The sequence below is a fragment of the Montipora foliosa genome, chromosome 13 (genome assembly GCF_036669935.1).
Source record: "Montipora foliosa isolate CH-2021 chromosome 13, ASM3666993v2, whole genome shotgun sequence".
In the NCBI taxonomy this organism is placed as follows: Eukaryota; Metazoa; Cnidaria; class Anthozoa; order Scleractinia; family Acroporidae; genus Montipora; species Montipora foliosa.
Window position 1 is genome coordinate 22,279,589 of NC_090881.1, and position 27,500 is coordinate 22,307,088.

Here is a 27,500-nt window from a genome sequence, read left to right on the forward strand (position 1 = left end):
AACCAGTTTTGATTTTTTGGTTGCCCATGGTTTTTTTCGGTTGCCCACCTTCTAAAGACCTGTTTCCCATTAAAACGCAAAGGAGGCTTGTAAAAATGTCAATTTTGTGTGACGTGTGTAAAATGGGTTTGACAGACCAACGCGACTCCAGCTGTGTGCCCATTGTGTTCTAGTAGCCTTAAGGGCCCACTGACATATTTTTTGGGGTGCATTGCTAAGGATGTAATGGTTAAGTAATTTGAGGGAATTTGGCATTATTTTGGTCAGTTTCCAACTTTTGTAAGCCAATGACCCTAAATATGACATCGTCATACCACGCCCATGGTCACGTGACCAATGAAAGAAAACTCTAAATTTTTCTCTGTGCTACGCAATTTGGGTATTTAATGGATGGTTTGATAATTTGTATTCGTTTTTGCATCCAGCCAAGCATGGTTTTCTTTGTATTTTGAAAAATGTTCTTTTTAAAGACATAAACGATACTGAAATACCCATAACTTTTTCAAAAAAGATGATTTTAAAAAATCAATGCTTAGCTATATTCTGTATTTGGGGGTGAAACGTTCCATGTAAAAAAAAATTTAATTCAATTTAAAACCGCCGGAAATTTAGCTTTTTTCTCAAACCGGAAGTCAGTTTGTTTACACATGCGCAGTTGATCTGAGAACGAGCGCTAGGAAGGGCAAGGAAAAATCTTCGATGGAAACAACAGTTTGTGTGGTGACTTTTGCTTGTGAGTGGGTTTTCTTGTCAGCTCATGATATGATGACGTCAGTTACCGGAAGTAACATTTCACTTCCTTAGCAACACGCGAAAAATCCGTCTGTGGGCCCTTAACAGTTTTGTTTTGACAAGCATATCTTTAAGCGCTTTTTCTTTTGTGTAAGAGATCAAGGGAGATTCCTTGAATATCTATTTGACATTAGGCTGGTTTGGAATTAAAATGCCATTTGTCCAATGGAATGTTCTTTAAGCCTTTCAAAGCGGGTTGAAATTGCGTGACAAAAGGTACAATTTTCTTGTGCGCTTGTTCGATATCAAAGTATCGTAGCGCATTTGGACGTGCGAAAACTGGGTTCCATAGTAACAAACATTCTTTTCGAAGATGTTCCTCCTTCCAATCTGTTTTGAGGTTTGTATTAATAACTAATTTATATCTTTCAACAGAAAAATAAGTGACAGCAAAGAGATGTAACGTTGTTATTTTTTAATCGTGTTTGCAGTGACTACGTCATATTGCTAGTCACTTTCTTCATTGCCAATCAACTCGTTTCACAAAATATAAGTCGAACAAAAATTCTGATTGCCCGATCGGGTAAGTCTTAGAGTTGTTTTACTTGCCCACGGATATATTTGGCTTGCCCCGGGCAATCAGGCAAGCATTAGTGTCGAACACTGCTGTTATCTCGATTTCTTTTTGTGTCACCCTTTGTGCCACAAAAGATCTGTGGTTAACACTTTGCTGAAAAGAGCAAACAGCATCCTGTCAGCGAATAAAGGAAGGCGAGAAGAAACACAACGAGTCAAAGGCGTTCTGTGAGATAAGAATTATCCCATGTATTTTCTTCAAAACTCCGAGAGGGCATTAACCAAACAACCCACCAAGAACAACTTCCAACTTTTATGTGTACAGGGCGTTTCCAAGAAAATAGGTCGCATTTTGAAACAACAAAAGGTCAAAGTAGCTTACACACCACAACTAACCATCAACGGCCTTTTTCCACATCCCAATGGGCTAGGCAATTCTGACTGCCAGAAATCAGGCATATTGTACAAAATCAATTGCACACCGTGTAATTTTGTGTACTATGGCCAAACAGAAAAATCATTAAAGACCCGATTGTGGAGCACAAAAAGGCAGTGGCATTTTTTGACCAAAACTCCGAAGTTGCAAACCATGTCCACAATTTCAGCCACAACATGAACTTTGAAAATGTCCAGGTCGTTTGTTTCGAAGCCAATTACGACAAGCGACTTTTCCTTGAAGCACTGGCACTTTGGACCCGAACGCTGGGAACGATCATATCATACTTCCAGAAGCCTACAAAGGCATTGCACAAGCATAAATTATATTGTCGCGCACGCATATAGAGTTGGACAGTAATGTGCTATGATTTTGATCTTCCATCAACCCCAGCATTATGTCCACACTAGTGGAAACTGAGCTTCACAAGTGATGCTAATTTTTCTTACAATTAATGAAACCAACAGTTTAAAAGATGGCAAGTGCTGCACCATCATTTTCATCCACTAAGGAGACAACAAACTATGCACGGTTGTGTCGTCTTCTGGTGGATGTGGGAACTCAGGCACTTAGAGACGCCTTTGACAGGATACATCCCCCTAGCCGTCTGCATGGCATTTTGGCAAGTACATCACCAGCTCATCCTACATTGCAGTCTCTGCGAAAAAGGAAGATTTTAAATGTTACCCAGTGGGGAAAGCTGTACCCAACTATCCCATCATCAGTCTCATCAGCTAGCTTTGACATTACGCTTCTGATGGTACTGCTAAGGAACATATGCGGCTTGGGTGCCCCTGCCAGCACTGGAAGCTGGGACATCCTCCCTCCTGCTTCTGATAACAGCATTGAAGCCAACATAGCAAGAATCAAATATTACAGAAACAATGTCTACGGTCACGCTACCCAGGCATCCATTGACGAGCCAACATTCGATTCATTATGGCTTGACATCAGCAACGCATTGTTAGCACTTGGATCTGCGGCAAGTTATACATCTGCAATTAGCCGACTGAAGACTGAGTGCATGGATCCTGATTTTGAAGAGCATTATCGTGAGTTGCTGAAAGAGTGGAAGAAAGATGATGATAGTACCAAGGACAATTTTGAACGACTTGAAGGTACACTATCTTAAATTATTAATAATTATTGTTGTTCATTGATAGATTCAACCACATTTAAGATTTTGACACTTTCTATTTCCTGTGCACCTGTTGCTTTTGTTCCTTGAAAAGAGAAAGGAGCGCTATAATGTTGCAATAGGTAATAATAATAATAATAATAATAATAATAATAATAATAATAATAATAATAATAATAATACTGTCGCAATAGTATCAAGTATGATAAATACTGTAGGAAACAGACAACTTTTTTAAAAGACATGTTTCGGCATGCTTATGCCATCATCAGTTTAATGAGTTAGGAACTCATTAAACTGATGATGGCATAAGCATGCTGAAACATGTCTTTTAAAAGAGTTGTATGTTTCCTACAATAATAATCATAATGGTGAAATTGAGCGAGACTTACCTGTAAGTTCAAGTTTGATTGAGATTCTATCACATGACCACAGGAGGCATATGAGATCACATGAGATAGCACAGCGCATGCGTCAGGTCATTTTTCAAAACTGCAGGGTGTGTGTCAGAAAACCACATGCTGGGAGGTGGCAACTCTGCCCCCATAAGGGAGGGTATAAGGGGGGGGGGGGCATGTGATCTCCTAATGCCTCCTGTGGTCATGTAATAGAATCTCAATCAAACTTGAACTTACAGGTAAGTCTCATTTAATTTTACCACTCTATCACATGACCAGAGGCATGGAGATCCCATGAGACTTTAAAGCACTGACACAGCCACTACACAGGACATAATGTAAAAGTTGGTTTAATCAGAGCTTTTCCATCAAGTAATTCACTCAAAGTGAGGAGGAAAACTAGGGTGTAACTGTCAGCTAGCACAGGTGCTAAGGTAAATTTATCTCAGGTATTACAGGACAGAATAGGGAGCTTAAACACGCGCGTTTTTGAGAGGCGGACGGCAACCGGAAGAGAAAGTTTTGCTTGCCAGGGCAGTGGTGTCTCCCAGATTTTTATACTAATCATCTCTAATGGGGAAAAGATCTTAGTGATTTAAATGTGATTGTGTGTAAACAAATTAAAAGGAAAAACAGCTCACTTCCGGTTGCCGTCCACCTCTCAAAAATGTGGGTGCTTAAGCTCTCTAATGTTCAATGAGTAACCCCAATATAAGTGTGCATACATACATGTAAACTTCAACAAATAAAGTTATCTCCCTGGATCACAGTTCAAGAAATGCCAGTTAGGGCTATTAACACAAAATAGCATGAGCCATGTTAACGTATATAATCCAGATCAAGCACATCCAAATAAAGCATTGCCACTAAACTGTGCAACATCAGTGGTTATTCATTATGTTATTTCAGACTAACAAACTTCATCCCTTGCAGAATGCTACATTTTTAAAAAACGGTGGCAGCAATTTGCCGTACAAATCATGTGCAGTGCTGTGTTGAAGGGGTCGAGCTTTCTTGGTGAGCTTGTTTGCTTTGGAAATACCTTTGGTCAGTTTTGACAGGTCACCGAACAAATATTCTGATGAGGCAGACACTGTGGATGCACTACACTAGGCAACATAATCCCTGGTCTTTCTCCATTGCTAGTCAGCGAGTGTTGTTAATATCGTGAAAACACTGCAGGGCCAAAGCAATGCCATCTGTGAGAAAGGTGTTAACCTCTTGGTCTGGGGCTTTTCCCAATTGCTGCTGGAACACTCAATCTGTTGCTTTGATAGTCGCCACCAGCGAGGCTGCTAAAGCATTCTGCATTTTTTGTGACTGAAAGAGCTGCTGTTAAGGCCTGTGACTGCCTCTCTGATGTGTCTTGTTCTGCCTGCTTAGTGATTTCCGGCATACTGTTTGTTTCTCAAATGGCGCAAAATATAGTCAACTTTGTTGGGTGACTAACACTGGTGTTAACGGGGCAAGTCGGTTGGCACTTGAGTCTGGGTTTTGTGAGTCAACTGCGTTCACTCTCCACATATGTTTTTAGAAGAATCTGGTAGTATTCTTTGGTTTCCTTGATTGTGACTGTTGAAAAATAACCTTTTTAGATTGACGTGAATTTGTGCAATGATCTGACGAAAGCACTGTGCTATCTCATGGCATCTCCATTCCTCCAGTCATGTGATAGAATAATAATAATAATAATAGTAATAGTAATCTAATGCTTCTGTGGCATGCGAATCATTGAAAGATGCTCTCGCACACTTAACAATACAAATCTAACGTGTTTAGTTTACAATAAATATGATATAAATAAAGCGTGAATTTCATAAAGTAACAATTATAGCAATAAAATTATACTAATGAAAATTACAATATTGATCAGTACCAGATCATAATGTATTAAAGTTCATATGCCTTTTGGAGTAGGACTTTTGAGAAGTCTTTTAAAAGATTGTACACTAGCTATTAGCACAGAGGACTGCATTAGGTAACTTAGTCCATAACGCTGGCGCAGCCACGGTAAAACTACAGTCACCAAGTGTGTGTAGAGTTTTTGTTCTGGGTGGTTGCGATAAAAATTCAGTTGACAATCTTAGATATCTAGATACAGTCTTGTGGGTAATAAGTCTGCTGAGATAATTTATGCTGGTGCAAGTCCATGGATAACTTTGTAGGTAATAATTAGTAGGATCTTAAACTCAATGCTGAATTTGATAAGTAGCCTGAGCGGAATCTTAAAATTGGTGAAATGTGATCAAAACAACTTACAATGTGTCTTACAAAGAAGCCTGGCGGCAGTGTTTTTAACTTGCTGGAGTGTCTGCAGTTCCCTGGCGGGTAGGCCGTAAAGAGTACTTAAACTCAGAAATTTCCTGATTCTTCTGATGCATGTAAATTATTATGTACATGTAGATGAAAGAAAGCAGATTTGCATGTCTTGCTAATTTGAGTATCCATTTTGAGTTGGTTATCCAGCCAACATCTTAAAATAACTAGAACTAAAGTGACCAATGTGAACGTCATACACAGTGCAAAATGAGAAAGCAAAACAACGCCACTCATCCATTTCATTTCCTTCATTCAGTCCGATTTTAAAACTTCCTGTTTCTTACTATTCATTTGGTCATTGGTCATTTGGTCAGTGCTTAGATAATCCAGATCAAGCAAATCCAAATAAAGCATTGCCACTAAACTTCGTCCCTTGCAGAATGTTGCATTTTTAAAAAATGGTGGCCACAATTTGCGGTACAAATCGACCTTGCGTTTCCTTTAGTATTTGTTTCGACTGGTACACCACCGTGTCCGCCATGATCAAACCGGCTACTCACGACGCCCTTTTCATATTCAGTACTGCTTTGTAATTGTTACAACTATTGTTAACGACGAAGTATCACGATGATTAAGACACCTGTTTTCTTTATTGTGTAAATCTCAAGAAGTACATCACGCACATTGTGACGTCATAATTACATAATTTATGACACTCTCCCGAGCCGATTAGATAAGATATAGTATGGAATGATTAGCAAGCGATAAATGTTTAAGAGAAGTATCAAATTGAATCTGATATCGTTCATGTCAAGTATTCATTTCCGATTGTTCCCGGATTCTATGAACTGCCTTCTGAGCGGCAAGTCATACTGGGGGACGTTGTTTCTCAGCTATAGCTTCTTTATCTTCCTTTTCAATACCTTGTGCATTGTTCTCGCTCGACACTTCCAATGGATAAAGCTTCTCTCTAAGTCTTAATAGTTCACTACCAGAACTTAGGTCGTGTTCTATTGGGATCAACCGTTTCTGCCGCAACCGGCTTCGGTTGAAGCGGTTGAGGTTTCCCAATAGAACACTTTTCCAACCATTTTCGGTTGAAACGCGGTAACTCCTGGGAATAGTTATTACCAGATTTGTCAGCGTTGACAAGTTGAGGCCCGAAAGCAACACGGCAGGAGCCCGCGGCCAACTTTAAATGGCCCGCGTAAATGACAGCGGTTGCTGCCAATGCTTTTTCAACCGTTTCAACCTAGTTTGATGCCGGTTGAAAAAGTTGATCATCGAAACCAACCGAAAACGGTTTTTTCCCAATAGAACACGAAAAAACCCAGCCAACCCAACCAACTAAAACCGGTTGATCCCAATAGAACACGACCTTATTCTTAAAGATACAGATCTGACTAATCATTATACAATTTAGGTGTTTTCCATTTTCTTGCAAAGAGGACAAGAAGGGCAGTGACTCTGATTACACGTATTAGAGTGCTGTATTTCGTTAAGTCAATGATGTTCAGTATGTTAGGATTTTCTTTAATATCTGCGATCATTGTAACTGCCGTTTGTGGGCTCTCGTACTCTGCGTGAATTGATGTTCCGGGTTGTGGTGGCCATGTGTCTTCTGGCTCTCAGCCATGGAGGTCCTTGAAACCATAGCTGTTTCCTGTTGTTGAACATTTTGGTATCAAGTCCCCGAGTTAGCAAGTCGGCTGGATTCATCGATGTTGGGCAAAATTTCCACGTGTTCGATGATGTTGAATGTAAGGAGAAATGTAGACTCGGACAAATATCCGAGTCCCAGATGGGATTTGAACCCACAACCCTCCGTGATCTAGTCGGATGCTCTAACCACTGAGCTACTGGAGACTCTATGGTGAGCAAGGGTCAATTTGTGGGTCTCGACTGGAACCACATCGCGCGGCTACACAGCCAAGTATTGACTAGCATATTTGAAACTCACTAACAGCATCGCGCTGTCACATTAATGCATATCAAGATGCAGCCAACCAACCTCCAAAGTGAGTGTGTTAACGATGAAACAACAACAATGATATGATGTTATTTCTTTTATCTTGTGGACGTACGAACAAATTGTGGCAATTGTTTAGTAGACGACATCCAAGATAACACTATTTGGGAATCACTCCAGTATATGACTTCGCATTTGGTTTTTGTGAGCTGAAGTGTCTTGGTTAGATATTCAGATGATTGCGCTCCTAAGAGTGCTGCTAGCAGTTCCAGCCATGGAAGGGTCTGTTTTGATGGGTGCAACTCTGGTTTTAGCCATTGTGAACGCAGTTTATATTTCATCTGCTGACATTCCTCTTAGGTAAGCTACTGCTCCGTTAGCTAGTTGGCTGCTGTCGCAGAAGATATGAAGTTGTTTTTTAGAAATGCTTGTGAGGAAGTATGGTCTGGGTATTTCAATCGACCTCAAATTGCTGATATCGCTGATCCAGTTTAGCCATTGGTCCTTATATAAGCGTGAATGTTTTGATTCATCCAGTGGAAGAATAATTAACTCCAGTAGATTTAACAACAATTTTACAAGCAAGCTTTTTAGTGGATAGCTATAGTGGCCCTTATGTACACGTTATGTGGACGATACTTTTGCGGTAGTTGAGAGGGAAGAAACTGATCAATTTTTGCAACACCTAAACAGTTTTGATCCAAACATCAAGTTTACCCAAGAGAATCTCACGAGTAATTCCTTACCGTTCCTTGATTGCCTCGTCACTATCAATGATGATGGCTCACTGTCTACATCTGTATACCGTAAACCAACTCATACGGATCAATATTTGCAGTTCGATTCACATCACCTATTGATTCATAAACTCGGGGTCATCAGCACCCTGGAGCACAGAGCTAACGTAGTCAGTGAAACAGCTGAGCGGGAAAAGGAAAAAAGCAAACATTAAAAGCTCTCTACGCAAATGTGGTTACCCAGAGTGGGCCTTCCAGAAGGCGGGTGCAAGGAACAGACAGACTAACAACACGGACCGAGGTGACAAGGGACAGAGACGGACAACAAGAGCGAATATCACGATCCCTTATGTAGAAGGTATTTCAGAGAAATTAAAGAATGCTTTTAAGGCCCACGGCATTTCTACTTGTTACAATCCTTGGAACACCCTGAGGCAAAAGCTAGTTCGAGTGAAGGACAGTGTGCCCAAAGCGAAACGAGCTACCGTAATATAGTCTATGGAGTAAAGTGTGGGGACAAGGATTGTCAGGAACGGTACGTGGGGGAGACTCAGCAGTCTCTTGGCGCAAGAATGAACCAGCATCGAGGACCAAGCTCTAATCCAGCACAGACCTCAGTGGTGTATACACATTTGAATTCCATTGGTCACGCATTTACTCTGACGGACGTTGTGGTGGCTTGGACAGAGAAGAGCACTGGCACAGGAGAGGAGTTAAAAAGGCCATTTTGGAGAGAGTTGAAAACCCCTCTCTCAATAGGAAGGGAGGGCTCAGACACTCATTGTCACATACGTGGGACAGGACAGTGAGGCTGATTGGTAGCCGCTTGTCACATGGCACTTCTGTCACGTGACAAGTTGTCAGTTGCCTGAAGAAGACCGTGAGATATGGTCACAACGTTGTGTTGCTTATGGAACATTTTCAATTTTAGTTCCAGATAACGATTTAAATCTACTCAAGTTAATCATTGGTCCTTATGTTCGCTCGGAACATCCTCATCCCAGCTTAAGTTTTGTTTCCATAGATCCTGGATCATGATCTTTAACTGTAATGAGTTCAACATATCCCAGGGGGTCAAACAATTTTGACGCAAAGCTGATCGTGGATCTCTTAGTAAGTTTTGTGATAACTTCTGATTTTCTGATCATTTTTTCGAGTGAAAGGGATAGCATGTCATTTGTTGAGTTCCACGTGATGCCCAGGATTTTTGTCGTTTGAGCCGCATGTGCATTATCTTCTTGTGCTCTGCGATTTAAAGCTGTTGAGTTGAGAGGTCCACTGTCGGAGATTCATGCCTGCTTCTTGTAGATAACTGCGCGACGAAGAATAATATTCTAAGGTTTTATCGTCGCAATTAGTTCCTCTGACCACATTGTCCATAGACATGTTCTCTGTTAAGTCCTTCGTTATCCAGTTGTCCTTTTCGTTGACATTTAGCATGTCACGTCACGCATGTCCTTCGTTATTCAGTTGTCCTTTTCATTGAGGTGATATCGGATTGTTGCATTTAGTAGAAAGGCTGAGGGCGCTGCTCCAAACAGAACGCGGGCAAAATCTGTAAGCTTCTAAATTGTCCGCACTGTTAACAAATTTGTTTACGTCTTTCAGCCATAAGAATCTAGTAGCGTCCCTGTCTTTGTTATTTAGTTCGATTTGTAGGAAAGCTGTGAAGGCTATTCTGTGGGCCCTGAACTTTAATAGGATGCCAGTTAGATCCTGCATTGGATTTGGACCTGTGTGTAGACACTCATTTAGACTCAATGCTTCTGATGACACTCTGGCAGATGCGTCATAAACTATTCGCATCTTGGTTGTTGCGCTATCTTTTTTAAAAACGGGAGGGAGGGAGGTTCCCCACTTTCTCTATGAAACCGAGATTAACTTGTTCAAGGAGTTGTTCGTTTTATTTCTTAATTAGTCCTGGGTCTTTCTTGTTGAGGCTGTTTAGTAGACTGTTCAATCGTCTTTTGCTTAAAATGAAGTTTGTTGGTAGATCGCGTTTGTTTAGTTTCCATGGGAGTCTGACGTTGTATCTACCAGTTGCCTCGTTAAATCGGATGGTCTTCGGAAAGTTAATAATGATATCGTCATTTTTGTCGCTTTCCTCTGGTATTTTGCTGATTTCCCACAACTTGGTTAATAGGTTGTCGAGTTTTGACTCTTCTACTGGCATGGTTTCGAGCCTTCGACACATTAAAGTGCCTATAAACCCGAAATTTTTTTTTAGCTTCGAGAAATCTTTGTATCGCTCTGAGCAAAATGGCGCAAAAATTTTTGTTTTTGGTTAAAACCGGAATTTTTTACAAGGTTTTAAAGTGCGGTTTTCTCTGCCCGCGACCGGGTAAAAGGGAGACTGGGCCTAGTGACGTAATTCCCGGACATTAGCATCAGGCAAATCAACAGAGGAGACGCGTAGTTTTGTAGTTTTCCCTGCGTGCCGGTGAAAACAATTTCTGTTCGGCTCACGTTTGTAACCAGCGTACGTGTTAATCAAGAAATGGCTTCGAACGACTTCATTCTGTCCTCCCATTCAGATACGGAAGTTTCAGAAATTGAAAATTACGAGCTGGAAGTTGAAGGTTCGCCAAACTCGAGCTTTGCGGCCAGCGATGAGGAATACACGCACGAGGCATATGCTGACGATCCCCTAGCACGTTTCGATTTAACAAAATCGACCCACTTCTTCCTTCGCTTTTGCTCTTCGCTTTCACTTTTACCGCAAAACGGTATGGGATGAAGCAGTATCCCTTTCTCTTTGCTTCGAACATTGCTACAACCGAAAACAACACATTTCTCAGGCATGGCTTCACCTCTGATGGAAGTCACAACTTGCGACACTCACAGTCCGGGTTTTACGTCACGAATTACATTCGACCCATTCCCTTTCGGCAAGCTCACCAGCTCGGTAATGGGTTTTCGAATCTCGCGTCTCCGACACTTTGAAAATTCGTAAAAAATTCCGGTTTTAACCAAAAACAAAAATTTTTGCGCCATTTTGCTCAGAGCGATACAAAGATTTCTCGAAGCAAAACAAAAGATTCGGGTTTATAGGCACTTTAAGTCGTTTTCGTGGTCGCTCTCGTTTTGAACGGGTCCTGATAGGAGCCATCCAAATTTGCTTTCCATAGCAATCAAGGCTTCGTTTTCAGTTTTTATTATTTTGCCAGTAATCAGCTGACCGTAATAGTCGTTTCCGATAATGATATCTACATGTACGTCAAGACTTTCTGATGATTGGAAACGATCTGCAAGTTTGAGTCCTTTAAATTCAGGAGGTATCTTTATATTCTTCATCATGACTGATAGCGGTGGACAAATAATTGGAGTTACTAGCCCTTTTATTTTGATATTCTCTTTTTCTGTCGATAGCAAAAGGGAGACAATATCATATGTTTTTCTAGTGCTTTGAAATAACGCAAATGTAGTTACATCCAGGAGTTCTTTTCCCATTGTTTTTATTTCAAGTTTGTGCTTCATATCTTGAGTAATAAAGGTTCTTTGAGATCCCGTATCGCACAGGATGCGAGCTTGACGATATCGTTTACCGTTTCCGCTGATCTTTGTGATGGCGGATTGCATCAGGATATGATTTGGAGGATGAAGGGAGTGTGTTGCTCTCATGTGGGTTGTGTTCTTCGCCATGGTAGTGGTAGGTGACAGACCGCTGTTTGAATTTCTGTTTTCTTTCATTTGATATAATGAGCTTTGTGTTGGATTTTCTTGTTTTTCTTGGCAAATGGAAGTATGGTGTTTCTTCTTACATTTCATGCATCGACCTTTTGAGTAGCATGTGGAATCTTCTAAAGAGGATATGTAGCTTTTCTCTCGTGTTTCAATTTCTTGTCGTATGGCTACCTTCAATCTATCCACGGAGCTACATGTATCTGCTAAAGGATCCGCTGTGAATGTTAAGTGGCATATGTCCTCGGGTATTTTCTTGAGGAGTACGGGAATTTGCAAACTTCCATATGATTCCGTTATTATTCCAAGTGTTTCTAAGCCACGAATATTGGTTTCACATATATCGTAAAATTCCCTTAAATTTTTTGTGTCACTTGATGGCGCGTGGATCTTGGATAATGACTCCATGTAAGCGTTGGTCAAATTTTGGGTTTTGCTAGAGCGCTCTTTTAATAGCTCAGTTGCCTTTCTATAATTTTCTTCAGTCAATGGCAGCCCGGAGATAGTGTGCGCTGCTTCTCCTTCTCCTTTAAGCATTCCATTTAGATAATTCATTTTTTTAACATCGCTTAGTTCGAGATTTTTATCGATAGCTGCACTAAAGCTATCCCAGAATGTGAGCCATTCAAGTGGATCTCCTCCAAAGGGTTTGATGTTTATCTTGGGTAAATTGACATGCATTCGAGGCGTTGGTGCTTGTTTGAAACTACTAATGATGGAACTGACTCACCATGGTTTCTTGTTTACTCTTGAGAAATTGTTTAATTTTGAATTGCCAGTCCGATATATCGTCTTAAAACATCAGAGCTGATTCTGTGTCTTTTAGAAAGTCTTCCTCTGCCTCCAAAGACATCACAATTTTAGCATCCATCTGCGCTATTTCCCCAGCTCATCGTGTGAGTGTCCACGGGTGCCTCCAATTCAGCGTGATCTGAACTCTTTGAAGTTATGAGTTTTTCTGCCTTTTTAAAATCTTGTGTACAGCGTCCTTTATAGGCTGCTCGGATCGATTTCATTTTGTTTATATTCTCTGTCATCCTGGTCCCGGCACCAATGTTACAACTATTGTAACGACGAAGTATCACGATGATTAAGACACCTGGCCCGGTTTTTCAAAGACACCTGGCCCGGTTGTTCAAAGACACCTGGCCCTGGCCCTGGCCCGGTTGTTCAAAAGCCGGTTAACGCTAATCCCAGATTAAAAATTAACCGAGGACTTTATTTCTCTACTCCTAAATGCTGTTCAATGCTGATATTTTGCAAAACTTTACTTTAGAAGAAGTCAATCCTCAAAAACAATCAAAGTGCCACTGTCGTTTCTCGTGGATATGAAAGTTACCGCGATTGTTTAAAATTGACAGGCTGAAGTTTTCTTTATGCATTAGCATTGATAGTTGGATAATTGTGTAACAGCACGGTGGGCTCTCATATGCAACATGATACCCAAAATAATGCATGTATGTGAGGTAATCCCCTTTGCTGGAATTCAACCCTGTGAAATAAGTATACCATTTCTCCAATAGGCATAAGATTACTCTTTAACACATCCTCTATTTAGAGCTGTGCCATGTGTTCAAAGTTCGTTGCACAGATGACAGGGTAATTTTGAATAAGGTCTGATTTTTGTTGCCAGGTCATATTGTTAATGTCATCAGGTTTAGCAAGTAGAGCAGATCCATTCAGTAATATTAACACTTTTTGTGCCAGTTATACATTCCTCCAACAAACCTTGCGAATATTTATCACTATATTTGATACTGTTACACTTAGAAACAGATGATCTGAACCATAACTGATCACAGGAAGTGCATTATATATTCAGGGCCATGTGTTATCTTATCACGAAAAAGACGGAATCACTTTTAACATGGAATGTCTAATAGTCTTGACCTTGACAAATTTCAGTTTGGTTTAGCCTTGAGATCTTCATAGATTTCCTTAAATGGTTTTATGCTTTTCTGTTTAGGTCTCTGATATGTTCTGGATTGCTTTTCTTTTCCTACTCCCTTGCTGCTTCAATATTTTCAGATCTGTTTTGACGTTTTGCATTGTTTTTCTTTTCCCTGAACTCTTCAAGTGATTTTGTCTCTTCCGCTTGATAGATTCACTCATATAAGCTCTTTTTTGCCACTGCTTTGTAGAAATTATTACTGACACTCACATCATTTTTGGCCATCGTTAATTAATCGATTATTACCAGGCTCTGAATAATTGTTGACATTGGTAACACCGCTGATTTCATAACCTGAAATACTGTCATTATAATAATCTAACTGAAGTGCTGAAACATAGTGTCTTCCATCTAGATGTCCAATGTTCACAGTAGTTCCCTGTTGTCCGCTTATAGGAATGATAACAGTTACTGGTTCCCACCCCTCAGTGGATTCATTTATATGTATAGTAACATTTAATACATTGCAAACTCCTTGCACAAGAAGTGCATCACACCATGTATATTGCTGTGACAACAAACGCACAATTGCTCTGTAATGGGTCCAATAAATTTTTGACGGTTGTTTCTGATGGATTCAACTTCAACAGCATGCACATTCATGTGATAGGAAGGATCATTGTATAACTGGTGGGCAACAGGAGAAAAGAAGTGTAATAAACGGGTAAACAGGGCAACCGTGAAACGTATTCTACGGAACCAAAGTCACTTTTATTACACACACACAAAAGCGGTCACTCTCAAAAGCACACACGTTCTAGCGCGCACAAAGCTGTGTCACGTGATCCTATGCCTACATCATTCCCCCCTTGAAAGAGAGTCAACCAGTTAAACGTCACTATCCTGTTATCTTAAGGTCCTAGATTAATGTTCCCTTAGTTCAGAGAAATGTCACTGTCCGGTAGTTCAGGAGCTTTGCAACAACCTAACTCAACGCTTAATATTTCACTCCATCTTTGTTTCCTGAAAGGTCCAGCTCTTTGCATACAATCTTATTTAAACAAAGTACTCGATTGTCTGCTTCTGTAGGAAAGCTTTGAGACTTTCAACTTTTTTCTTGGGAGCCATGGAATAACCAGAAGAACATATGGTGTTTAGTTCCCAGTCCCCATAGCCATCCGGGGGTCGGATTACTCTCTTTGGGCGCAAGGATGCAGGTGGTGTTCCTTTGGCAGAGACCCCAAGCCCAACCAGGTTGCTCCCAGCTGTTACTCCTGGCGGGTTCTTCTCAGCCAGCTCCACACCGCCATCGGCGACAAGCGTACTTTCCTGTTCACTCTCTTGGGTTGTATGAGCGGTGCTCTCTCCTAGATCACTCATTGCACCATGCTTACACTGGACATCAAGTACAGGGTCAGCTTCTCCTACTTGATTTCCTGGTGATAAGTGAGCTTCTGGTTGATGGTCATCGAACTGAGGGGTTCTATCAATGTCTTCTACTCCATTATGTGTGTCGGGTTGATTATCGTCAACCTTGCGAGTTCCACTGTTCTCAGCATCCTGGATGACATGGCGTTCTGTCCCTACTGGCTCTGGTATAGGAAGGCAGAAGTCTGGAGGCTCATCTACATCTCTGTCTTCACTTAAGTCATCTCTGCAAATGGTGCCACTCCCCTCAGGAGATTCAAGCACATCTTCCCTCTCCTTCTCCAGGCGGCCTCGATTGCCAGTTTGGTTCCTCCGACTCACGTCCTTCTCCGGGTTCCCACGTTGATATAGCTTCAAGTTGTCAAAATGTACAACCTTTGAGCGACTTACAGGGTTTCGTGGTCTCTTGATGCGGTAGTTGACCTCAGTTGTACGTTCCAACACGTCGTAAGGCCCCTTCCATTTCCGGTGAAATTTGCCGGCCTCGCCAGGTCTCAGCTGAGGGTCGAACAGGAATACCTAGTCTCCGGGCTGGTAGGTGCGCTGTTTGACTCCACGGTCAAAATACTCTTTCTGTCGGTGCTGTGCCGTTCTCAGGTGCTCCCGGACATCCTGGAAAGCATCAGAGAGCTGACTCTTCAACTGCGACACATAATCTCCATAATGGTCAGGTGTTGCTTCTGGGACACCCACCATAACATCTAAGGGAAGCCGCATCTCCCTGCCAAACATAAGGGTGAAAGGGGTATACCCGGTGGAGATGTGCTCACTACTCCGGTATGCCATCATACAAGGCCCAAGGTGCTGGTCCCATGTTTCTGGGTCACTGTTCACTCTTGCCATTAAGAGCCCCTTGATGCTCTTGTTGGCATTCTCCGCCTGTCCATTTCCTGCGGGGTGATACGCTGTTGTTCTGGTTTTTCGGATTTTGAGCATTTGGCAAAGCTCACCAAAGAGGGGGGACTCGAGGATTCTGAGAAGTTGAACGGCTCGATATGCTGTTTGGTCTAGCAAGGTGACTAGAAATTCTTTCTTCTTCGCTTCAGGAATGTTAGCCAGCCTTGAATATTCGTCAAATTGCGACAGCCATACCTTGAAATCCTGACCGAGCGAATATGGTTTCGGCTGCTTCAGAGCAACATTTCTGCTGATTGAATCGCCAGGACTTGGCTTATCCGAAGACTGTTTAAAAACCTGGGTCATTGCACTAATAAGCTCATTTATGATAGCACCAGTTTCTCCCTGTGGCGGAGCTGAAGTCGTTTCGGTTTTGACAGCGTGACCACCGATGGCTCCCTTTTCGCTGGGTGCGTGGGAAGACATTTTCGGTTCTTTTCCACTGTGACCGGCAGTCTCTTCTTCCTTTCCACTCATAATGATCCTGTCCGCTGCCACCAATGTAATAAACGGGTAAACAGGGCAACCGTGAAACGTATTCTACGGAACCAAAGTCACTTTTATTACACACACAAAAGCGTTCACTCTCAAAAGCACACACGTTCTAGCGCGCACAAAGCTGTGTCACGTGATCCTATGCCTACAGAAGCATGAACCATCTGAGCTACATTTTAGTGCCTTCAATCCTTTTTGAGCTAATCGAGCCTGCAACAGTGCTATAGAAGGATTTCTCAGTATTGTATGTGCTGTATGTGTACTCGTTCCATGAGAAACAGGGCCTGGGTTCGATTCAATGTCTCCTGATATCAATAGCTTTTCTCTTGATAGACAATAATTCTCATTTTGTTGGTTCAATTTTGTCGAATGCGTAGTAGCAGATTGATCTTGAATACACAATAGAACTGACAAGTCTTTTTTGTGTTTAGCAGTCCTGCGGATAATAAGATAAAAATGACGATTAGAATCTCCTCTCGAAGATTGTTACGTCTGAGTTGCGGTCTAGGTATAGAGATATAATATTTTCCAAAAGCAAGAGATAAACACTTTCTCAACTCAGACGAGCTCGGGACGTCCTTATTTAAACAATGCACCATACACTTTCTAATTACCAATTAATGAAACAAGCTCGGCGTTTTCTTGGAAGGAATTAATCCTGGAAGAGCATGTACTCCCTCAGCCCTTGCTCGATCGCAGGAGATTGGTACGGATTTCTCATCAGTTTTCATTACATAATCAGTGACCGAGTCTTTCGACAGTTCTTCATTATGGTCCACCACACCTTCAGTACTAGTGTCTGGAAGCATGGATTGCTTGGTTGCCTCACTGTTTCTCATGTCACGGATGTTGTTCAAGTTGTATTCATGTGGCATGACTCATAGCTTGCAAAACTTCGTGATAGCTTTGATAAACATTGGTATACTTTGATAGCTTCGATGTTACTCTCCAAATGGCAGTCACCTTCCAAATGGACTTTATTTATCCCCCGTGAGCTTAGGGGATGAACAGGCACTGGCTTCTCACCATGTGTCTGTCGATTCCATTTCTACATGTATTAAAGTCTTCGCGTTGGTCATTGAAAGGCGGTGCACGATTAATTGCACCAATCTGTACTTGTTCAGAATATTTTGCCTCACCTTCGAAGAAAGCCTTTTCTTTAATTCTTCCGTTTCTTGCTTCTAAATTCAGCGGAAGGTGCTCAAACACTTAAGTACAAAAGCGACATAGAGCAATGGCGGCGCACAACCTGGCGAACAGGAAGTCACAGCTTTCTCCATCCTGATTGGCTTATTAGATCGAACTTCCGGTTACGCAGGAGTGACACATTTGCATAAAGAACCTCACCAAAACTCGTGGATATATCCACGAGTAAAAATAAGCAAAAGAAAGTTTCACCAAAAAGTTAAAAACATGAAACAAAAGTTCACGCTAATCCTGGATTAAGTTAATCGGCTTTCGAACAACCGGGCCCTGTTTTCTTTATTGTGTAAATCTCAAGAAGTACATCGCGCACTTTGTGACGTCATAATTACATAATTTATGACAGTAATTTCCCTGCTTCAACATCAATTTATTGCCTTATGCAAAATTTGAAGCTGCGCCAATTGTAAATGGCGGTTCCTTTACCTGGGCCCTGTACACGCATACAACTATTCCTAATTTTTGCTGCGGCAGTGAGTGAGCCTGAAGCAAACGAACGAGGCAGCTTTCTAATCAGATGAAGAACACATTTTTCTTGAAAGGCAGGGGATTGTGGTCAAAGGTGCAAGGAATTGTGGTTATGTGCTAATGCAGAAATGAAGATGTGCTGTTTATCTTGTTATACAGAAGATGCAAGCAGAGGTCTCTTTTCTTTTGTTCTCTCTGGGCTGACGCAAGGCAAAAAGAGAAGGGACCTCTGCTAGCAGGGAATTAAAACAGAAGCTTGCAGCTTGCCTTGGTTTTAGTCTGCTAGTTAATTTTCACTTCTTTAATGCTTCTTTTATCCATGTTATAAACTTCATCGCAGTTTCGTGAAATACAAATAGGAAAAGCTGCCAGGCTGAACTACAGTGATGAATGGTCAAGATTCCGTTAAATATGAGTGTTCTGATTAAAAAAATAGGCATATGGTGTCTACCAAAGGAACTCACATGTTGTATACATGTAGCATGATGGTCTCCCATCCAGACACCAACCCTGCCCAACAGGAATTATTTACCTTCTTTCATTACCTCAGAAACAATGCATAGTTATTTTTACCACAACTTACCTTTTCAAATCAAACATATTGCACTTATGATTTGGAGTCTACTCGAGGGCAAAGTATATAGTTTCAATCAGCCACATGAATCATAGTTCTTGGTGCTTATTAAAATCATCCCAAGCAGTACATACTCTCATCCTCAAACTACCATTTTCTTTCTCTTCTTGAGTGGGGACCAGATGGGAGTCCAGTTTGGGGATCCACGTTTTGTACTGTCCCTGCTCAAGACCTATTAAAATCTCCCTTCAATTCCACACACGAACCATCGTTAAATTACCGCAAACATAAGTGAACATCTCCCTTCTCCTCAGTAGCATTTCTACTATTTAGCTAAACTAGTCAAGATAATAAATGATTTTGCTTCGTTTTTTAAATCTTAGTTGGAAAGAAAAGGACACTTTGTTTGGCTGTTCCGGAAGACTGTTATGGCATGCCCCCACAGCTCAGTGTCAAGCCCCCAAAACTGAATGATCTTCCAAACACCAGCAAGCCCTGGAGATGTGCTGACCTGCCGATTGATGTTTTGCTGCTGACTGTGGAGGATTGTGAGTTCTTGAGTTGCTTCTCATTTCTGGATCAACCCTTCAAAAGTTACAACATAGAAGTTGGCCCGATCTATTTTGGATACACTGGTAATGCTGATGACCAAAAGAAGCTTAAAGTTGCATTAATGAAATGTTCCAAAGGTGCCGCAGTCCCAGGGGGATCATTAACAGCAGTAAAGAATGCCGTCAGGACATTGAGGCCCAAGGCTGTGTTTTCAGTGGGAACTTGCAGCGGTTTAAGCTCAGATAAAATCAAACTAGGAGATGTAGTTGTATCTTCTAAGTTAACAACACCAGCTGGATTCAAAACTCCTGTGAGTCGACATCTTGGCAGTCTTGTTAGGGATGCACATTGTGGGTGGATCGCTCCTTTGGAAAATCGAGATGAATTGGAAGTCAAAGTACACTGTGATGGTGATATTTTGAGCCAAACACAGGCAGTGAAGTGTGGATGGGATGACCTTCATTTTCAATATCCAGAAGCAATTGCTGTTGAGACAGAAGGGGAAGGTAATATGCGTAGTTTTAACGATGAATGGTAATAAACCCTTCACTAATTTGTATTAGACAAATCTGAAAAAATCCTAAAGTTATTATTTTCTGTTACTTCATTTTTTGTCAATGAAACTTTAAGCTTTCCAAGGAAATACTAAGCTAAGCAATGTGTTTGCTGAACTTTTTCTTCACGTAAGAAAGGTGTATAAAAGACTTGTAACCAAGATTATTTTAGGGCAATTCAATAAGATGGCTTCCATTGAAATCGATTATCTCCAAGGTTGATTTAGGTTCATTTCACTGTGTTGGGGTAATCAAGACATAATACTGTGTTGATAGAATGGAAGAAATTGTCACTTTGTCTGAGGAACATTTGAATCTAAAAAACTTGGTTGTTGTAACATATGAGGAGAATAGAATGGCTGTGAAGTGTCACAACTATCTTTTAAAAAACTTAAAGCTAGAAAGAATAATAGTCAACTTGAAGCTGCTGTTTCAATGATTGACTTGGAGATGGGAATCAACAGAGTGTTGCGTGAAGACCTTTCCCTAAAAATTTCCTTCATCCTTATCTTCAGGTGTTTTTGCTGCAGCCTATGATGAAAAAGTTGAGTGGGTGGTAGTAAAAGGTGTAGCAAGTTATGTTAATCAAACCCAGCTGTCACGAAGTGAGTGGATGTCTTTTGCAAGCACCATGGCAGCCTCTGTTGTGGCAAATATGCTCAATGATCCTGTTGTTTTCCAAGAATGGCCGCACTGTAACCAAGGTAAACTTCATCGTTGGAAAATCTGGGAATTAAAGCATTTGTACATTAATTGTGTAACTACCAATAATAATAATAATAATAATAATAATAATAATAATAATAATAATAATAATAATAATAATAATAATAATAATTTAATAATAATAATAATAATAATAATAATGGTAAAATCTTGAAACACTTTGAACATTCTCACACCGTTTTCGTCCCCCTCTCTTCTTCAATGTTGTTTTAGCCAGTCAATCAGTAAAATGTCATCTCAACACTGTCCAGGGGAAAGGGGTGTTTCAAGGATTTTTTGCGAGAATTGTAGGTTTTTAAGCTGGAGGCTAAGGGTATCAAGCCTGATAGAGAACGACCCTCAGAAAACAGTGAACACAGAGTCAGAGTGCCTTACCCAGCACTGTTTCTGGGGAATTGCAGCGAGAACCGGGTTATAATCCAAATACTGCAAGAAGAGAATTGGAAAACTGGTTGAACAAGATTGTCATTGAATGCTATCTCATGGGCCTGACACCAGTTAAAAGAGGCTCTCGGAAATGCATGCTTGCCTTTTGAGAACAACTTGGTGAGTTTGAGTTAATGGATGGCTGTTTGAAGTGGAAATGGACTAAATTTAAAACAAAATAACAGAACCTATTCTATCCCACATGCAAGAGAACTCTGAGCCAGAACACCAGAGATGCGTGGCATTTGTAACGAGTGAATCATCTAATCAGAATGCTGAAAAATGCCTAACTAAGGACACTAAGTAATGTTAACTAAGGAGAGCTCTATTGGTTGGTCCAAGGTGCACAGCTGACAGATGAGGAGGTTGGAAGAAGAGATAAGTGATAAGGAAAAAAGAAGAATTCCAGCATTAGCAACCTCTACATCCCTTTAAACTATTGACTCCCACAGGGCGAAATTCCAAGCATCAGCTTTCAGGCAAGCTGTAATTTCATCTTACTAGCCCAAGTCTCTGAGGAGCTCGCCCCAAAAAGTTTAAGTTTGAATTGAACGCAATTGTGTGGCATGCTGCATGTGCTCAAAAAATTGTTAAATTTTTGAAGATCCCTTATTGAAAATAACCAACAACTAAAAACCTACTTTATTCAAGTACCATTACACGGGCTACAAATAAAGACAAGGATATCATTCTAAAATCAGGAACAACCCCAAAGAGTTATTCAATGTTATCAGACAGTTCACAAGATAACAATATTTCATTGTGATGTATGTTTGTCATTTGACATGAGAAGGGACTTTTGCCAACTCGCTAGTGTTTTTGTGCTTGCTCTTCTCGAAGCATTATTTCTCATATAAGTTTCTGCAATGATCTTCTTAAAGATTTGGCCTAGCAACAACTGGAAGTTTTGCTCAGTCAAAACAAAAATGACCAGACCTGATCATCACAATATTGGCTAGGCCAGCTAAAAAGATGATTAACAAAGATGAGATCGGGCCCTTAAAATGAAAAGATTTTTACATGTATTCTTTCACTTTCTCTCTCGAACAGTCTGCTAGGTAAAACACTCATGTCAGAAGTTTGCTTTAGCAAAAGCAAAAGCAATTGAACACTTGTGTTCAATTGATGGTTGCCCATCGGGCAACCTGTGATAAGAAAGTGCTAGTCCAAAATTGTTCCACTAGCCCCGGGCTATCGGACAGCCTTTTTGTTGTACCCTGAATCCTAGGTTCTTGAACAGCGGAAGATGAGACAGTCGTACTCCCTACACATAGCGAGTCAATGTTAACTTTTGACAGCTGCTGCCTGAGGACCAAAGGACACTCTGAAGTGCTGTAAAACACATTTTGGCCGTCCATAAAGAAGCCAATTACAATAGTCAATCCTTGAAGTAATAAAAGCATGAATCTGGGTCTTGCTTGTATCATAGGACAAAAACTTGCGAATCTTGAAAATATTGCGGAGATGAAAGAAGAGTACTTGCATACGGCTGTGACATGCAGTACCATCACCAGAGAATTGTTGAAAGTAACCCCAATATTTTTAGTACTAGTTGAACAGTCAACCATATCAGAAACAATGACAATGCTATCCAGAACAGTACATGGGGAATAGGAGGGCAAAAATACCAGAATTTTTGGCTTCTTACTGTTCAACTTTAGGTTGTTTGCTAAGATCCATAGGTTAATACCCCTAGTGCAGTCTTCAACTGTAGATTTATATGCTAATAAATCCTCTTGTGATGATGTTTCAAAAGACAAAATTTATCGTCAGCATACAAATGAGAGATAGATCATGAGATTTTGCAATGTCACCCAAAGGGGATGTATGCAATGAATAAAGCAAAGGACTAACCACTGAACCCTGAGGAACTCCATAAGGAAAGACATGTACATCAGAGGAAACATCTTACATTCTAAAAAATTGTGTGCGGTCAGGTAAATACGAACGCAGCCAATTTAGTACCTTGTACAAATACCAAATCTGGTTGATAGTCTTTAGAGCAAAAGAAGATGATCTACGGGCCGATTTACACAGTACGATTTTGTCGCATGCGACAACGGCTTACGACAGGCCCACGACATGATTTACAATTGTTGTGTACATCAGAAAAAATGTCGTAACATTTTAAAACATGTTTTAAAACGCTGCGACAATTGTAAGTCATGTTGTAGGCCTGTCGTGAGCTTGTCGCATGCGACAAAATCGTATCGTGTAAATTGGCCCTACTGTATCAAAAGCAGCTGACAAGTCCAGTATAGTCAAAATGACAGACTTCAGAACATGTTTGGGGATTGATGTAGCTATCCCTGCTGAAAGAAGCACATCTGTCAAATTGGTGGAAAGCTCTCTAAATCAGTGTGATCAGAGTCATATCGAAAAGGGCTTGGAAGTATCTGTCTAAAGAATCCCTGGATACCTCAACATCAAGGAGGTACAGAAGATCAGTTTACCAGGAAAACATTGATGATAATGAGCTTATGATGATGATGATGATGCACTTGGTAGACAAGCAAAATGTCTCTACTACATGTAGGTGTAAAATATCTGGAGAAACTGATTAGACTATCAGCCACATTGTATCAGGATGCAAGATGATGATTTGCTGGAAATTTTGTGGAAATCTGGAGTGTGACAGGCATTATTATTATTATTATTATTATTATTATTATTATTATTATTATTGTACATGTCTCACACCATTCATAGATATAGGTGGACTTGTTGCCCCAGAGCATCAAGCTATAGTTTATAAAGAGCTATTTCTTCTATCCACGAAGGCCTGACTGAAAGTAGTGTGAACCTCCACTGTAATCCTTCTTCTGCAAAAGTTCTTGATGTGTCCTTGTTATCCACATTACCTGAGTTTCAGCCTTCATCATCTGGCGATATTGAAGAGATTATAAAATCCTCACCTTCAAAATCATGCAGCTTGGATCCTATACCAACTATATTGTTAAAGGATCACCTTTGTGCTCTATTACCATTAACAACTAGGATTGTCAACTTGAGTGTGGGATCATTCGTCTTAAAAGAAGTCCATCATCACACCTCTGTTGAAGAAATCGTCATTGGATCCTGAAGTAATGAAACACCATAGACTTTTCTCCAATCTGTCATTTATCTCAAAGGTAATTGAGCAGACCTTTACTCACCACCTGAATGATCATTTACTTGCAAACGACCTCCACAAGATCTACCAGTCTGCTTATAAATGCCTTCATAGTACTGAGATAGCACTCTTAATGGTGCAAAATGACATCTTAATGGCCTTAGATGACCATCATGTTGTTTTCCTACTACTACTGGACTTGTCTGCAGCTTTTGACACTGTTTAACACTCCACTCAGCTATTTAGACTCCATTCATGCTATGGTAATACTGGTCAGGCTCTAGCGTGGACGGAGTCGTACTTATGTAATCGTAAGCAATCTGTTGCTATTAACTATTCAGTATCTTCCTCTCAGGATCTACGGTCATTTTGGTGTACCACAAGGCTCTGTATTGGGACCAGTGCTCTTCTCTCTCTATACTTCACCTATAACTGACATTATTCGAAGTCATGGTCTAAAGTATCACCTTTATGCTGACGACATGCAGCTGTATTTGGCATTCAATTCGGCCTGTAGTGAGGACCTCGTTACAGCTACGTCATATGTTAAAGCTTTTGTCGCTGAAATTTGTGTTTGGATGTCTCGTAACTATTTGAAACTGAATGATGATAAGCCCGAACTTTTAGTTTTTCACACAAAACATTGACCACGTCCTAACATTTCTAACATTATGGTGGGTGAAGAGGGTATAACCCCAACTGCTTCATGTGGTAATATTGGTGTTGTGTTTGATGACACCCTCACCTTTAAGACTCATTATCAATTCTGTCTGCAAGACTTCATCCTGGCACTGGAGTTTGGAGGGTTCGCACTTACCTCGACAAATCATCATTGGAAATTCTGATCCATGCCTTGATTACAAACAAACTGGACTATTGTAGTTCTCTCTTAACTGGTTTCCCTAAATACCTAATTAAGCGTCTCCAATCTGTGCAAAATGAAGCTGCACCTCTGGTTACTGGGTCAAAGAAGAATGATCACATTTTGCCAATTCTACATGAGCTCCACTAGTTCCCTGTTGAGAGGTGTATAACCTACAAAATTTTGCTAATTACTAACAAGTGTTAAAACAACCTGGCACCATCGTATCTATCTGACCTCATCACTTAATTCAAGCATTCTATGAATTTATTAGTAATTCCTTGTACCAACACTATATGATATGGTGAGAGAGTATTTTGTTCTGCAGCAGCTAGAGTTTGGAATGGTCTATATATCTTTATATATATATATATCTGAGCGAATTCGCTAAAAGGTAGCCGCTGGAGTTTTCGTGTTCAAGCCAGTGTGACCGCTCAAAATTGAGGGGGCTTGCCGTCAAGGCCTGCTTTGCCAAACAGCCCAGGGACAGTTCTAACACTGGGTGGGTGACTCTGAGTTGTGTGACCAAAGCACAGGGGTTGGGACGGTGGCTGCTTTGAGATTTTGACTGCATTTAGAGTCTGTGGCCTTGTTAAGTGAGACTTTACGGTGTAGGATGCCTTGGCAATTTTTCCAGGACTAGTGTAGGCCCACATGATAGTTTGCTTTTGATCACCAATTAGAGTTAACCCACAGTGTGCCGTGGCTGGTTGATTGGCGGTTGTGTGACCAAAGCACAGGGGTGGGGAGAGTGGCTTTTTTTACTTTGGCTTGGCTTTTTGAATTGGCTTGTTTTCACAATTCCTGCAGGCACCTTTAACAAATCCAGTTAGATATATCCCATGTTTGTCTTTCTTTGTTATTTTTACCTGTATTTAGTTGGCACTGACCCTCCATAGACGACTTGACTATCTTCATGACCCATTTGAGCTTACTCTCTGATGCAGTGAAGATCTTGAGATCATCAATACACAAGAGACCTGTAACCTTGCTGTTTATGGGCTTGGACATTCGATATCTTTCAGCGGCGCTGATCTTCCATGCAACTGGGTTCAAGCATATGGTAAACAGCCTTGGGCACAATGCATCCCCCTGTGGCAACCCTTTGTTGAACTTAATCCCTCCGGAGGTCTCTCTCCCTTCCCTTGTGATTGCCACCACCTTTATGTTCCAACAGTTTGGCAATGACTTTACACAGTTATTTGGGAAACCTGTGTAACGTCATCACCCATTCAGCCAACCATGATGTACAGAACCGTATCCTTTTTTATATCAATCCAGGCCACACTAATATTCCGCCTCCTCTTGTGACAATCCAGCACAACTTCTTCTTCTTCTTCTTCTTCTTCTTCTTCTTATTATTATTATTATTATCATTGTTATTGTTGTTATCATTATTATTGTTGTTATTATTATTATTATTATTATTATTATTATTATTATTATTATTATTATTAATAATCATGACTGTGTGCATTGAACCTTGAATTTTGAGCTGTTGGTCATTGCTTGTAAGGAGAGAGCAGTTAAGTGCTTTAAAATGCCGTCTGCATGGCTAGCGATTTTCAGGCCATTGTCCATCTGGGTATGAAGTGGCCCATAATACTACTTTTGCTTCCTCCCACTGATACACTCTATTATCACTAAGGAACAACATTAAACTTGGGAAAGTGATAGTTGCATTGAAATTTAAGTGACAATTTTTCAGAAAAACGTTTTTATCAGAAGAAAATTGAATTTTTGATTCAGTCTTTTATTTAAAATTTTTGCGAGCACCACTATCTCAAAGATTGTGATGTGAAACAGTTGCCTTATGGTTCTGACACAAAAAGCTTTTGTATAATAATTTTAGGGCAACTGTAAAATGTCACAGTTATTAAAGACGGCCAGGAAATTTTAACAGCAGAGGTGATACTGAAATATATTTATTTCGGATACAACTTTTTTTTAATGTTCTGGAAAATTTGAATGAATAGACATCATTTCCTGTGGTGTAATGTTATTTTTGTTGGAGTGGAGATTCCCTTTAAGCTATTGAGACCATTTTTCCTACTGAGTTACTGTGAGTTTCTGGCTTTGTGGGCTTTACTTTCTCATTTCTATCTTTTTTCATTACTTTCTCATGTTTTTCTTTTTTCAATAATAAAGAGATGCTGAAGACACAAGGAGTGCACACTCAGGACCAACTAAAGGAGATCCAGGGTAGGTTGAGAAGAGTCTTAAGGAACTCTGCTTTAATAGGCTTTATATTTTGGGTGGTAAAAGACATGAACTTGTATGTTAAAGCAAAGGCAATAAGTAACCCACTTCCTTTATTGACTATTTTTGTTTTCCTAAGAATCACTTGAGCAGACTGTGTAAAACAGAAGAAAGCATTAGGAAGGTT

At 40.5% G+C, this 27,500-nt stretch overlaps 1 protein-coding gene across 2 annotated transcripts in view; it reads left to right on the forward strand.

Moving 5' to 3' along the window:
* Positions 1 to 27,500, forward strand: part of LOC137983644 (NLR family CARD domain-containing protein 4-like) — a 104,119-nt gene that overhangs the window by 2,641 nt on the left and 73,978 nt on the right. For both annotated transcript variants that reach the window (XM_068830797.1, XM_068830798.1), the window contains exons 3-6: positions 2,212 to 2,862; positions 19,266 to 19,940; positions 20,504 to 20,692; positions 27,263 to 27,316. In XM_068830797.1, coding sequence (XP_068686898.1) covers positions 2,220 to 2,862; positions 19,266 to 19,940; positions 20,504 to 20,692; positions 27,263 to 27,316 — 1,561 coding nt within the window. In that variant the 5' untranslated portion in view covers positions 2,212 to 2,219. The remainder of the gene's footprint in view (positions 1 to 2,211; positions 2,863 to 19,265; positions 19,941 to 20,503; positions 20,693 to 27,262; positions 27,317 to 27,500) is intronic.